This window comes from Halichoerus grypus, chromosome 10, assembly GCF_964656455.1.
Source record: "Halichoerus grypus chromosome 10, mHalGry1.hap1.1, whole genome shotgun sequence".
Lineage (NCBI taxonomy): Eukaryota > Metazoa > Chordata > Mammalia > Carnivora > Phocidae > Halichoerus > Halichoerus grypus.
The window spans coordinates 20,582,998-20,598,284 of NC_135721.1; the positions used below are offsets into that span (position 1 = coordinate 20,582,998).

General features: G+C 41.5%; 2 protein-coding genes across 8 annotated transcripts in view; one reads left to right on the forward strand and one right to left on the reverse strand.

The window, feature by feature from the left end:
- Positions 1–719, reverse strand: part of ADGRF3 (adhesion G protein-coupled receptor F3) — a 38,324-nt gene extending 37,605 nt beyond the window's left edge. The window contains exon 1 of the mRNA XM_078056074.1: positions 470–719. The gene's annotated coding sequence lies outside the window, so the exon portion shown is untranslated. The remainder of the gene's footprint in view (positions 1–469) is intronic.
- A 200-nt stretch (positions 720–919) lies between these two features.
- Positions 920–15,287, forward strand: part of SELENOI (selenoprotein I) — a 42,443-nt gene continuing 28,075 nt past the window's right edge. For 5 of the 7 annotated variants that reach the window (XM_078056077.1, XM_078056079.1, XM_078056078.1 and 2 more), the window contains exon 1: positions 921–1,137. In XM_078056077.1, coding sequence (XP_077912203.1) covers positions 1,081–1,137 — 57 coding nt within the window. In that variant the 5' untranslated portion in view covers positions 921–1,080. Of the gene's footprint in view, positions 1,138–15,287 lie in introns of all 7 variants that reach the window. The other 2 variants (XM_078056076.1, XM_036090266.2) reach the window with 2 other exon arrangements.

A 15,287-nucleotide genomic window follows, 5' to 3' on the forward strand; every position in this document is an offset into this window, starting at 1 on the left:
GTGCTCTTTCTACAACCGGCTCCAGTTATGCGCATGCACTTCTGCAAACACACTTAAAGACTCCTACAGACTCAGAGACCAGTGCTTTTATCTGGTGGAAGACATTAGCAATTCCACTTTTTTTTTTTTTTAAAGATTTTATTTATTTATTTGACAGAGAGAGACACAGAGAGAGAGGGAACACAAGCAGGGGGAGTGGGAGAGGGAGAAGCAGGCTTCCCGTGGAGCAGGGAGCCCGATGCGGGGCTCGATCCCAGGACCCTGGGATCATGACCTGAGCCGAAGGCAGACGCCCAACGACTGAGCCACCCAGGCGCCCCCAGCAATTTCACTTTGATAGAGCGGAGTGTGGAGAGGCCTGAGGGATGTCTCCAGCGCCTTTTCAGGGCCCCTTATATACTGCAAAAAGCCTGTCACCGAGGCTCCCCACCGGCTTCTCGACGTCCAATCACGTTGCCTAAGCACCTACTGTGCGCAGCGCACGGCGCCAGGAGCTGCTGCGGGCCGGGCACGTTCCCTTTCTCTGGTCTTTTACGTCACGGTTTGAGGGAACTCAGCCCTCTTCCCCGAAGTACTGTTGAATTGGTTCGCAGGCAATAGCGGTACCCGCAAGGAAAGCTCCAAACCTCCACACCGGAACGAAACCACAGAAGCTCCCACCTCCCTCGGCAGGGAGAAGCAAGGACCCCTGGGAAATTGACCTTTCGCCTCCACTCACTCTTTACTTCGGCTCACCAATTTGGACGCTAACGAATGAAGCGACGAGAAAACCTGGAAGGCGGGACTTAGTGTTGTCCGATCCACACTGATTGGACTGCGACGGCGTGAGGGGGTGGACCGCGTGAACAGGCTAGCGTCCCTCCCTCGGTGGGCGGGAAGAGGTGGAGGCTGCGCTTGCGCACTGGGAGGCAGCGGAAGTGGCCTGAGGCGGCTACGCGTGCGCGGTGGGCGGAGCGCGGCTCTTCTACCTCCTCTGCCAGCCTGAGTCTTCCCATCCTTGCCCAGCTTGGGTGGTGCTCGTGTCTCCGCACCTCTTCGCGGAGAGTCGCTGCCGAGTGGCCGCTCGGTGTTCGGGTCGTCATGGCTGGTTACGAATACGTGAGCCCGGAGCAGCTGGCTGGCTTTGATAAGTACAAGGTAGCGCGGGGGCCCGCGGACGCCCCTCTCCCTCCTCTTCCCGGCCTCTCCCAGGCGGCTGAGGGGCAGGCGCGGTTCGTGTCACCTTGTGCCGCGTGGCTCCGAGCGGGCTGGCGGGCGTTTCTCCGGGGGTCCTGTCGAGACCTGGAGCTTTGGGGTCAGGGTGCGTGGGGGCATCCTAGGCCAGCCGCCTTGACTTGGTACCCTCCCGGGGGATTGCCTTTTCCTTAGGAGACCGCTCGACGAGAGTGGAACCAGAGAATTCCCTGTGCTTCTTTACTTCATTATTATTATTTTTATTTTTAGCGGATGCAGTTCCCTTCGTGGTGTCTTAATTGTCTTCATTTTAATGAGGTCTCCACCCGTCTCTTGCATACAACTCAGATGGAGATGGCTTTTGGCAGATGAGGCCCGGGGAGGGGGAGTAACTACCGAGGCCATGGTATTGATGCACTCCACTTCCACTCCCAATGAGGAGACTTCCTCAGCAGTAGCTTGGGGCGCTTGGGCTGCCAGATGAAGTAAATGTGCGCAGAACGAACTGTGTAGTAGAAAGAGCGCGAGCTTTGGCGTCCGTAGAAACCTGATACTAAACTCTAATTTCTTTACATGGCGTTGGGCCAGGTAATAGTCCCTATGGTGCAAAATGATTATAGGAATTTGCGAAGGGCCTGACACGTAATGGGCCTCCGGTAAATGCTGGTTGTTAACTTTCCTCCAACTCTGGTTTTCCTCCACTGCTCCCTTATCAGTGAATGACTCCACTTTCTATCCAGTTTTCCGAGCCTGAAATCTGGGCTGTAACCTTTCATCCTTGCTGTCGTGTCGCTTTCACTCTTGAGTCCTCTACCTCACCCACCAGCCAGTGAATCACCAGGTCCTGTACCTTCGTCATTTTTAGCCTAAGCTAGAAGAGTGGTTCCATTACCACTCTTCCCACATACACTTTAAGTAATCTTTTTATTTTAGAATACTTTAGATTTGCAGAAAAACCATGAAGATAGTACAGTTCCCTATGTCTCATACCTGGTTTTCCCTATTAGTAACATCTTACATTAGTATGTTACATTTGTCACGATTAATGAACCAATGTTCACGCATTATTAACTGAGGTCCATACTTTACTCAGATTTCCTAAGTTTTCACCTAATGCCCTTTTTCTGTTCTGGGATTTCATCCAGGATATCACATTTCATTTAGTCATCCTGTCTCCTTAGGCTCCTCTTGGCTGTGACCATTTATCAGACTTCCCTTCTTTTTGATAGCCTTGATAGTTTTGAGGAGTTCTGGTTATGTATTTTGTAGAATGCCTGTCAGTTGGGATTTGTCTAATGTTTTTCTCACGATGAGGCAAGGGTTATGGGTTTTTGGGAGGAAGAGCACAGAGATGAAGTTGCATCTCTCATTGCATCATATGAAGAGTACATGTTATCAATATAACTTGTCACTGCTGATACTGACTTTGATCACCTGGCCGAGGTAGTGTTTGTTAGGTTTCTCCCTGTAAAGTTACTCTCTTTGGAAGGAAGTCGCTATGAGCCCTCCCTTGGTAGTGGAGAGTTATGTCTTACCTCCCTGAGGGCAGAGTATTGACATAATTTGTTTGGAATTATGCATGGGGGATTTGTCTTTTCTTCCCATTGTATATTTATCCAGTCATTTGTTTATATCAGTGTGGATGCATGAATATTTATTTTATACTTTGGGTTATAATCAAGTACTACTTTATTTTGCTCGACCACATTTACTCTTGCCCTTATAGTCTTTTCTCTATGTTAAATAGTGATCTTTAAAAAAATGTGCATTACTCCTTTGCTTAAAACCCACCACTGTCGGGCGCCTGGGTGGCTCAGTCGTTAAGCATCTACCTTCGGCTCAGGTCATGATCCCAGGGTCCTGGGATCAAGTCCCACATCGGGCTCCCTGCTCCGCGGGAAGTCTGCTTCTCCCTCTCCCACTCCCCCTGCTTGTGTTCCCTCTCTTGCTGTGTCTCTCTCTGTCAGAAAATAAATAAAATCTTAAAAAAACAAAACAAAACACAAAAAACCCACCAATGTCTTCCCATTGCTCTTGGAATGAAGTCCAAAAAATCCATAACATGATCTGCACAGCTCTGAATGATATGGTCCTTACCTGTCTTCAGCTTCACATCATGCTCCTCACTGTCTGCCCCTGCCAGTATTAGTAGCCATCTCCTCCCCATCCCTCCTTTTCTTCTTAGATCTTTAAGTAATGTTGTTCCATCTGCCAGGATTGTAGCTTCCTTTCCTGTTTATATTCATCTTCATGTCTTCACTTATATGTTACTTCCTCACAGAAGCATCCCCTAAGCTCTCCTCTCCCCTTAAGCGTGCTGTCAGAGTACCCTCTGCTCCTTTATGGAATTTGTTAGTGTGTCTCCCTATTACAATGTAATACTCAAGTGGTTAGACTTGGCTTATGGATCACCATGGCCTTAGCACAATACTACTGTGCATACTAGGAACCCAATAGACATATGTAGAATGAATGAATAGCTGAAAAAAATCATAATGGATTTTGCCTAACTGGAATTGGAAAAACTGTGAAGGACCTTGCTTACAAGCAGGTCATATAGGACATTCCTCTGCTTTCAAGCAATATGGTGTCATACAATTTTGACCTGAGGTGCTGACATACATTAAAATTTAAGTGGAAAGAAGTTCCAGAGCCTTCTTGGTAACCTTGGCCAGGGCTTCACAACTTCATTAAAGAAGGTTATTAACCCAGATACCTCCTGTTTTGCCTTCAGCTCTACCCTCTTCCTGTTATCTCTTCTGCACAGTAAATATTGACATATAAAACTTTTTTTCCATACTAGGATCTGGCTTTCTGGGTCTGAGTGCCAATAGAATAGCTGTTGCATTTGCAGCAGTGTCTGTAATATGAAATCTACTTTTTCTGATAAAGCAGTGTTCCCTAAGTTTATATTTCCAACTAGATAGGTGTCCTAATTTACAGGAAATTTTAGTGTGCTTTTCTATTCCTATGTTTTCCCGTTTTCCGTTATCTGACTCACTTCCTGTGTCTGGCAGCGTATCTCCTATCATCCTGGAAAACAAAGGTCAGTTTAGCAAACATCCAATGTTCACTAAAATGTAGTTTGTTGATTTTATTTTAAAAAAGGAGGGCCACAAATTATAACATAAACTTCTTCTAGTAGAGGGTTCTTAGTATTGTGTTCAGATTAAAAATATGAATCCAAAGGTGCCCAAAGGACAAATCTGTGTGGTCAGTTTTCCTGGAATGTGAATTGCACCTAGAGACACTTGCTTCCTAAAGATCACAGGTTCCCATTGTGTGATCTTCAACAGGAAGTGCTTTATAAATGCTTATTGAATTAAAACAGCTTTTGAAGCAGATCATCCCATAAATGGGTAGACTCAAAACAGTCAAGAGATTTTTATTCCCTGGTGTGACCCTGTATATTAGAGCAAAGTGATGTGAGAAAATTTGATACTATAAAAGCTGCTGGTGGAAAAATTACTTTTGAATTAGTTTAATTTCTTTGGCTCCCTAGAGGTACATCTGAGAGCTACAGTTGGAAACCTGGCAGTTATTCAGAATAACCACCGAGAGGGGTGCACATATGGGTGGTAATTAGATTTCTGTAGTAAGAAACTAAGACGATTGCTTCTCGGTGTAGAAGAAAGCATGGGATGGATTGTATGTTATGTGCTGTCTTAACACTTGTGTTCTCCGTTACCACGATTTTATTAAGCAGATGAATAATTAGTTGAGAGTCTGCCTTCTCTGTTAGGATATGAGCTCTGAGAGGGTAGGGCCTGTAGCTGTCTTGTTCAACATGATCAGGGTCTAGCACATGAACAGGATAGGTACTCAACAAATATTTACTCAAGGAATGAAAGTGTAAAAGAACATAAATCATTTTGGAAGTGTGGTAAAAGGTTGCTGTGCATCTCCTGGATATCGGAAGAATACTTTTGTATTTTGCATGTGAAGATGTCAGGGGTTTAACTACCATTTTCTCTGTTGCTTATTTATGTACCTTTAGACAATTATATTGAGGGATTTTACCTTTGAGAGGCTTCTCATTCCTCCTTTTTGCCTGATCTTTCTTTGGACAAGTCTTTACAGTTGAAGGATTTCCCCAGTTATCTAAGGGTGAAACTTCTATTGTGGTTTACCTAATCTGACCTAGGGAAGGCATTGTTTAATTGATAGTGTAACAGCTAGTTTCGAATTGTATCATTTTTCTTCAGAGAGGAGGTAAGTGTTGTTTGAAATAACTTGCTTGGTTTCAAGAATATAATTCTATGATGAATTGGTTTCTGCTATTATTCTGTTGTTGCATATCAACAACAACCTGATTATAGGAACTGTGATAATTGTAAATTTATTAGTATTGCAGTTAACAGGTTGTAAAGAGAGACTGTGTGCATCTTGATGATAATGCTAAAGAATCTGGCCTTCACCCTTACTAGTTCACACAGTTTGATTCTGTTTATTCAGTAAGCATTTATTGAGGGCCTACTGTGTCAGGCATAGCACTGGGGCTGCAAAATGCAGTTAGGTAAGTGCCGGGTGCTATGGGAGAGAAGGAAGCAGCTCCAGGGAGAGAGGGTTAAAGCTGAGAAAGGCAGCAGAGAGGGGATGGAGGGGAAAGGCAGAGCTCAGTCTAGAAAGATGAAGCTGAGTAGGTCCCACATTACCAGATGTAGAGGGAGAAAAGGCTTTACAGAGCAGGAGAGCAATGGAATGCAAAAGGAGTGGAGGCCGAGAGTATTTTCTGGCAACCATAAGAAAGTAGATGTTTAGGCATAATGGTGAAGGGGCAGGAGATGAGGCTGAAGAGGAATGTAGGGCCCTGTCAAGAGGGGATGCTTTCATGGAAGGACTTCTAGATTTTACCCTGTAGATCAGTGTTTCTGTGGCCCAAGGACTATCAGCATCAGAATCACCTGGGAAAGTGTTTAAATAGGAGATTCCTAGCCTCACTTTGGGAGATTCAGATTGGGTAGATTACTGTTATCTGCATGTTAAATACCTCAGGTGATTTTTAGGCACATTGTAATGCTGATGCTGTAGGTTTGGGGGAACTGCTTGATTTTTTTTTTTTAAAGATTTTATTTATTTATTTATTCATTTGAGATAGCGAGAATGAGAGAGAGAGCGAGCACATGAGACGGGGGAGGGTCAGAGGGAGAAGCAGGCTCCCTGCTGAGCAGGGAGCCCGATGCGGGACTCGATCCCTGGACTTCAGGATCATAACCTGAGCCGAAGGCAGTTGCTCAACCGACTGAGCCACCCAGGTGCCCCGGAACTGCTTGATTTTAAACAGGATCAGATTTTAATTTTAGGAAGCTTACCCCAGCAGCTTGTAGAAAATGAATGGGTGAGGTGATCTGGAGACCTTTTGGGATCTTCTGGATAAATCTAGGTAAGAAATGAGGGAAGCCTAAATCTAAGTAATGGGGATTCTAAAGATAGAACTCAAAACTGGTTAACCTACCCACTGAATTTGGCCAGCAGATATGTTTAATTATAGCCCACACCATACTTTGTTTCAAAAATTAGCATCTTCCCCATAAAAACCTAGATTTCTTGATTCGTTTGAAAAACCAGAATAGTGGGCAACAGTGGCCCTGAATTTCCTCTTGGCAAGACTCCCCCGAAGCTAAATAGCACTTGCCCTTTTAAAAAAAGGCAGTTGCTCTCCAGTTTGCCATTTTCCCGCCAGTCCATATGCTTCATGTGGGTCTGCTTCGTTCAGTTTTTCTTCCTGACCCCTGTGGACGTTTGTTTGTGATCCTTGATTTAAGATTAAAAATTGACAAGACCATGGTAACGGAGAAGCTGGAGGTGTTGGTGGGGTGAGTCCAGGGGATGAAGGATGGGGAGGAGTCTGGGATGACTCAGGTTCTGGTAAGATTACTGAGTGGAGAAGGGCGGTAGTCACTGAGGTAGGGGTTTTGTGAAGCATTAACCCTGGAAAGGTACCCTTAGTAACAATAGTACCTAACACTTGTTTGGTCTGACTTACCCCTCTTGATAGCCCCAAGAGGAGGTATTATGAACTCCTATCTGATGCGTAAACAAACTCATGAGAGATTGACCCTTATAGAACAAGCATAATTATAATTTAAACGATAAGTGATGCTGAATCTGGAAGAATAACAGTAATCTTTTGTGCAAAGCACTTCTCTTGGGCAGGGCCATGTGAAGGTGTAGTTTGTGGACTGGGAATCAAAACAAAGAAAACTTCATGCTCTAAAGAAATATTGCTGGTGGATGAATTATCCTTCACTAAAGGAATATTTCTGTAATGATTTCAGAGATAGGACACTTTTCTTCTGAGCCAGAGTAGACACATGAGAAATTCTTAATCTTTTGATTTGCACTTATGATTGCAGGCCAGCTACAGTATACCATGTTAATTAAGGCATTACCTAGATATGTTACAGTTAATTCAGACATAACTTATTTTTAGTTATGCTTGGTCTCCTTGAGTAGATTGGAAGAGCTGCCTTTCCCACCTGTAAATACATTCGTAAGTCTTTTTTTTTTTTTATTTGAGAGAGAGAATGAGATAGAGAGAGCATGAGAGGGGGGAGGGTCAGAGGGAGAAGCAGACTCCCTGCTGAGCAGGGAGCCCCAGGACTCCAGGATCATGACCTGAGCCGAAGGCAGTCGCTTAACCAACTGAGCCACCCAGGCGCCCCCATTCGTAGGTCTTGAAAAGCATTTTAGTGGCCTTATTATTTATTTATTTATTTTTGGTTTTATTTTTAAGTAATCTCTACACCCAACGTGGGGCTCAAACTCACAACCCCGAGATCAAGAGTCACATGCTCTACCGACTGAGCCAGCCAGACGCCCCTTTTTTATTATTATTTTTTAAAGTATTATTTTTAAGTAATCTCCTTAGCAGCCGTAGATATAGATTTATAAATATCTCATGGAAAGAATTATTTTTGCAGTTGACAGAGACAGAAGAGTCTTTCAGAAGGAGTGAAATAAGGATGGATGGGGAACTTCTGCAGAATGAGAGGGAAAGAGATCAAGTGGTAGGTAGAAGGTCACCACATTTTTAGGTGCTGTTTGGAAGAAACATCTTGACTTGGTTCTTTTACTATTTTCTGAAACATCAGTTCACTGAGGATGGCTTGTTTTTCTAACTCCTGTAATGCTTAAATGTGAAGAACTTTGAATAAGAATTTGCCCAGCGCGTAAGGGAAAGTTGGAGAAGATGTTCCGGAGAGACTGATGGGGGAACCGAAGCACAGAGACCAAGAAGACCATGGTAAATTAGACATAAGGAAGTGGTGGGTATGCCCAGTACCAGGCTGAGCCTAGTGAGCCTGGTGAAGGAAAGTTGAAATGGCAAGAGCAATATCATTGTAAATACTGAGTAATAATAATAATAATGATAGCAAACATTTATATGGCATTTACTATATGCCAGGCATTGCTTTAAGTGCTTTTACGTATTTTATCTCATTTAATATTCACAAGTGCCTTGTGAAGTAGAGCTGCTGTTACTTTACTGAGGCACAGAGAATTTAACTTGCTCAAGGTCCCAAAGTTTGAGATTTGAACCCAGGCAGTCTGGGTTAGGAGCCCATTTTCTTCATGCTATGCTTCCTTTCAAATCTAAGAATTTGACAAGAAATCTTGTAGTTACTGGGTGTTTTGTACCAGATAGAGGAGCATTAGAATAAAGACCTTCAGTGACATGCTTAATTGGGTTTGTGTCTAATGTTTGCAGGCGGGGAAAATGTACAGGGAAAAAGAAAGAACTATTTTTGTTTTCTTTTCCCGCATTTAAAAATTATTAGCAGGGGCAAGTGGGTGACTATATTTACTAGTCTTACATTTTGTTGAGTATTAAGAACATTTCGTATACTAGTAGCTTTAATTAAGATAAAAGTCTTTTGATTAAATAATTAGCTTTGGGACTAATAATAAGTTTGAAATAAACCACGTGCTAGCGTTCTGACTTAGTGTCATTTTTAACCAGATTTCCTCATCTGTGAAATGGTGTAGTATCTGCCTCATAGGATCATTATCAAAATTGAATGAGTTCATATTTGTAAAGTGCCCGGCACATAGTGCTGTATTGGTGTTAAGTAAAAAATAAAACTTGACATCTGTGCCTCTCTGTTTGTGAACATTGGCTAACATATACACATGTGTACCCATACCCCAGGAAGTTATACCAAGAGAAAGTGTATTTTAGGAAAGCAAGTTAAGGGTGACAACTTAATGGAGAGATAGAAGAGTAATGGAGGTCTGTGTCTAGCTTGGGTCCCACAGAGACTTTGACTTCAGATTTCTTCTTCTGTTAAATCATATATAATAATACAACAAGCAGAGTAAATAAATTTTCTTAAATACCACTTTCCTATTTAAGAATCTGCAGTATCCTCCGTGTATTTATCATGTGTTTGATACCCAGATTTCCCTGCAAGGATTTCAGGTTTCTTCACTCAGTGACCCCTCTTTTTGTCTTCTCATCTCGTTAGAATTTATTATAGGTTATTTAAGTTTAGCAAGCAAACTTGTTTGTCATCATGAATTGCTTGTTTTTACTGCTCTTGCTTCTCCAATCTTCTGTCACCATCTTCTCTCCAACTTGTTAGTAGATGTAAGTGGTAATATTGACTGAAATGAGATCTCACTGTCTACAGAGTCATGTTTTCTGTGAGTGTAGTTCTTAAAGTCTTGTATTGATAGAAAGTATTTTAAGAAATTTTAAATTTTTGTCCCAGGGTTATTTGAACCCCCCCCCCCCTTTTTTTTGCACTCTTAAGTTTAGGTTTGGTGTTTTTATGCCATAGATTGTTTGTAGCATAATGCCTTGCATTTAGTAAATTTAGTGAGTACTTGCCAGATTTTATTATATCTTGTCTCTTGCTTACAATGCAGTATTTGAAGTTACCATAAGGAGGAATAGGTGTTGGCCACTAAACTAATGGTGTGGTTTATCCGTCAGCTGAGGAGTTGTGGGAGTGCTGTTAATGTTTGCTTTCACCAGAGCAGTGGTCCTCAAACCCGAGTGTGCTGCACAATTACCAGGAGGGTCTGTTAAAAGAAACTGCTGGGCTGCACCCCTAGAGTGTCTGATTCTGTATGTCTGGGGCAGGGTCCAAGAATATGGGTTCAGTTTGGTGACTACAGTTTGCAAACCACCTCATCAAAGAAATATTCAATTATATTGCAATCTGAAGAGCAGTTAATAAAACCAAGAGATGGATATAAAGGAGTAAGAAACTATATTACTGTAATGTATTAGCTCTCAAGCATCGGGTAGTCTTGATTTTGTGGGTAGGAGCCCTAAGATATCTCTTAGTAGAAAAGAGGATGTAGTGCTTTCAGTTATGCACTAGTTTCTTATTGCTGGGTAACAAATTATCACAGACTTGGTGGCATAAAACAACACACATTTATAATCGCACAGTTTCTATGAGTTAGGAGTTAGCCAGCTCCTCTCTCTGTTCAGGGTCTTACCAGGCTGCAGTTAAGGGGTCAGCTGGGCTGCGTTCTCATTGCAGCTTGGGGTCCTCATCCAGGCTTCTGTGGTTGTTGGCAGCATGCAGTTCTTCCCAGTTGTAGGGCTGAGGCTCTTACCTTCTAGGGCTTTCCCACTTTTCCCTGCCACATGGCCCTCACCATAGGCAGTTCACATCATTGCTGCTTGCTTCTTAAAGGTCAGCAGGAGACTCCTCCAAATTGCTAAGATGAAGACTTATATAATGCAATGTATCATGGAAGTGATATCTCATCACCTTTGTCATGTAAAGTAGCCTAATCAAGGCAGTGACCTCTCTCACCTTTGCTATTTTCTGTTGGTTAGAAACTAGTCACAGGGTCCACCCTCAAGGGAGTAGAATGAACTCTCAAAGGGAGGGGATTGCTTATACAGGGGCTTGACTCACTGGGGATTACTTCAGGATGTGTCTGCCATAAATTGGAAGACAAAAAGTGTATTTTAGAGGATATTTTGAGAATAATGATTTCAGTAAATTGGATCTAGATAGATCATGATTGTATTTAAGCCAAGAAAGGGTAGTCTGGTTTCAGACAACGTGATCAATTTCATAGATGTGTTCCAGGATGAATCAGAAAGGACTTACAGTTCAGACCTTTCTGTTTATTAGCCGTTATAATCCTTGAATTTTATAGTCTCTTCATGTGTAATATAGGTAGGAATAATCTATCTTACAATACCAAATAAGAGAATAGCTGTAATTGTCCTGTGGAAACTGTAAAACATTATACAAATGTAAACATGATGTTATTAAATAGGGGAAGAGTAAGAAGAATTTCCTCTTGTGAAGTTAAAAGTTGCTTTGAACTAGTTCCTAGGGGAAAATAGATTTGGTGAAGGGAGTAACATTTCTTCTCATCACTGATACCTTAACTCTATACTGCTACTTAAATAAACATGCAAAGTACTTCATGCATTTATTCATTCATATGTGCAAACATTCAAATATGTTTATTGAGCTCAGGCTACTGTGTGCCAGAAGCAGAAAAGATCAGGTTGGGAAGTTTTCTCCATTCTCGTAATTTTAAGTTTCTTTATATCCCAGTGCTCAATGAGTCCCACACTTGTATGTGAAAGGCTGCTCTTTTGATTGCCTTGATATTTGTTGAGTAAATAACAATTTTTTAAATAATTGAGATCCCTCGTTTTATGTTTTGTGCTTAAGTGACTAGCCTGGAAGATTGGAATGCCATTGCTAAAGAACTCTGCTCCAGGAGTGGCTGGTGGGGTACATTTTGGCAACAATGGATTCTACCCCTGGAAAGACTTAAAGCACGTAAACATAATTGAGCCATGAGTCCTGTCAGCAAGGACCTCTGACCTCAGTATCGTACCCCAGTGCTGCACCGGACACTGAGCTTCATTGTGCAGGGGGAGAAAAGAGAGAGTTGACTCTTTCTTTCTTTCTCTTGTTTTAAGAGAGGTTGGTAATGTGTGTTTTTCATTTTAGTCATGTCTGAAAAGTTGGTTTGAGCAACAAATATTATAATTTCATATAACCCAGTTGTGAACTAAAATTGGCTCTTTATGGATATCTTGCTTTTTACTCCTAAAAACATGGATACTTTTGAACTCAAGAATTTTGGAAATAATTTAAAAAAATTAAAAATATCATTTCGAGTTTGGTTGCATCTGAAATGATTAACAAGTGCAGTTTATGAACTATTAATATCTTGTATCGAGCCACATTTTATGGATTACTATAGTTAACTAATTATGTTTTATAAGTATAAAGCTTCGGGGCGCCTGGGTGGCTCAGTCAGTTGAGCAGCTGACTCTTGATTTCGGCTCAAGTCATCATCTCGGGGTTATGGGATCAGGCCCCACATCTGGCTCCTTGCTCGGTGGGGAGTCTGCTTGAGGATTCTCTCTCCCTCTGCATCTTCTCCCACTTGTGTTTTCTCTCTCTCATAAGTCTTTTTAAAAAAGTATAAAGCTTATATTTCAGATGGGTAAAGACAGGCCTTATTTTAAAATCATTTGACAATAAGAGTCCTATTCTACTTATATTGTTTAGAAGACAAAGTAGGGGAAATCTGTTGCTGAGTATAGATAGTAGAGCATTACTTGGGACAGTGGCCCCAGTCTAATTAATAATTTGTCCAAAGGTCTGTATTTAGGGCAAGGGTGTGTCTTCGTATCAATTTTCTTAACAGTACAGAGAAGGGATTTGAAATATAGTACCCTTGTACAGGAAATACTTCTATGTCCAAGGAGGTGGTTTCATAGTTTTCCTTTCATTGGAGCCAATTTCCTTCTTAAATTAAGGGGAGTCTCACATTTTTAATGTCCTTCTCGAAAACATATACTTCACAGCATATTTGGAAGTAATTTAGAAGTCACTGTACTGCTAACCCTAACCCATAATCCTCTCCACCTGATGTACTTTAAGTCTTGTAACTGGCTTCTATTTGCAGTTTGGTCCCTGTCCAGTTCTTTTTACACTGTAATCAGTACGATGCTTTAAAAATGTAAATCAGGATGTGCATTGGGTTTAGAATAAAATCTAGCTTACTGTGGTCTTGCTGGGTGGTTTAGGCCCACGTCTTCAATCTCATTTCCTGTCACTCTTACCTGCTCACTAAGCTATAGCTGCATTAGCCTTCCTCCAGTATTACAAGTATTTCTAGTTTTGTGGTCTTTGCACATTTTTGTTCTCTTTGCTTGGAAGGTATCTTGGCATGTACTTGCCTCCCTGCAACACCACACACGTGTACGCACACACACACACAAATGCACACTGCCACATATATATTCTTTATTTTCTATTTCTTTTTAGGTATTTTACATATAAATGCACAGATCTTAAGTGTCTAATTTAGTGAATTTTTATATATGTATATACCCATATAACCACCACTCCAGATCAAGATACAGAATTATTTCTGGCACCTCAGAAGGCCCCCATTCAGTCTCTTCCATCAAACTACTATTATGACTTCTTTTGTCATAAATTAATTTGTCTGTTTTTGAACTTGATATAAATGGAATCTACAACAGCATGTTCTTTTTAGTGTCTCGCTTCGTTGACTCACTATAGTGTCTCTTATGTTCCTTATCTGTCTTCTCATCTTCTCGGCCTCAGCTGTGTCCCCTTCTTAGAGAAGCTTTCTCTGACCACTCTGACTATGCACACTCCCTGCCCCATGTCCTCTTGCAAAATACCCTGCTTATTTCCTTCACGGTATTTAGCACAACTTGTGATTATTCCTTGTTTTCGTGCTTACCATCTGTCTCACAATGGGCTGTAGACTTGGTTAACATAGGTAACATTTTGGCCTGTTCATCATTGTCTTCACTGGGCCTAGCAAAAATTTGCCTGGCACAATCATAGGTACTGAATCATAAATACTTGTTGGCTTACTGAATGAATGAATGAAGAATGAACTCTGCTTTGTTTTCTGACTTATACTGAAGTAAAAAAAAAAAAAGTTCTGAAGCTTTCTAATTTTTGGCAAAATGTTATCTAAAGTAATTCTGATCTTACTAAGAATTGATGAAAATTTTCTCTTGTGGGAAAGATAGACTAATTGTCATAGATGACAGGACAGAATTCTATACCCAAATAAAAATTATTGAATGTACTAAAGAACAGTCTTGAGGGAAGTGTTTAGAAGTTCTGTCTTGATCAGCATTTTTACAGAGACTTAGGTGAAGGCATTATTATCAGCATGACAAATTTACATGCTGAGATTTTGGAGAGGCATAGCTATTACCTTGCATAAGTGAGTCTGAATCTGAAGAGATCTGGAGGGGATAGAAAAATGAGTTGAATCTAGTAAGATGAAATATTATAATGGTAAATGTAGAGTCTGGTACTTAGGTTCCAGCAGTCATCCTCACATTAGCATGGAGAAAGGTGGCTTAGTAGTCCAACTGCCCATTCGTATTTAAGTCTGCAGAATGATTTTGTTGCCATAGAAAATTAATAGGTTGAGTATCAGAGGAATATTGAGGAAGAGCGGCTTATGGTCATGTTATTTCTACTCATACACCACATGAAATGTTTCTTATGCCCTGGATCACATGTTTGTATTGGTTTAACAACAAATTGGATTGCCTGGAACACAGGTTGTCAAGCTAAAGCCCCCAGGCACCTGTTTTTGTGAATAAAGTTCTACAGGCACATAACCGTGCCCATTTGTTTACCTATTTTCTGTGACTGCTTTCTTGCTTCAGTGGTAGTGTTGAGTGTTTATTACAGAGACCATATGGCCTGCAGAGCCTAAAATATTTACTATCTGATGCTTTCCAGAAAAAGCTTTCCAGCCTCTGGTCTAAAGTACAAGACCTAGATGAAGAAGATTGAAAGCATGGCAAGAGGAGCCCCAGAGGAACATGGGATGTTTAAGCAGGCGAGGAGAAGATGTAGGTGCGACAGGGAGAGTGGCCTTCAAATAATTGAAACACTGTTGTTTGGAAGAAAAATTCGACCCTTGTCTGTTTAACTTTGTAAAGCAAAATGAAAACAGGATAGAAAATATGGGACAAGGGGAGGATTTTGTTAGTGTATAGAAAGTTGGTTTAACATGGGTTGGGTTGCTTCTGGAAATAATGAGTTTTTTTGCCACCAGAGGCATTTAAAAAAGAGGCCGGATGACTGTTTTACCTGGTTGCATTG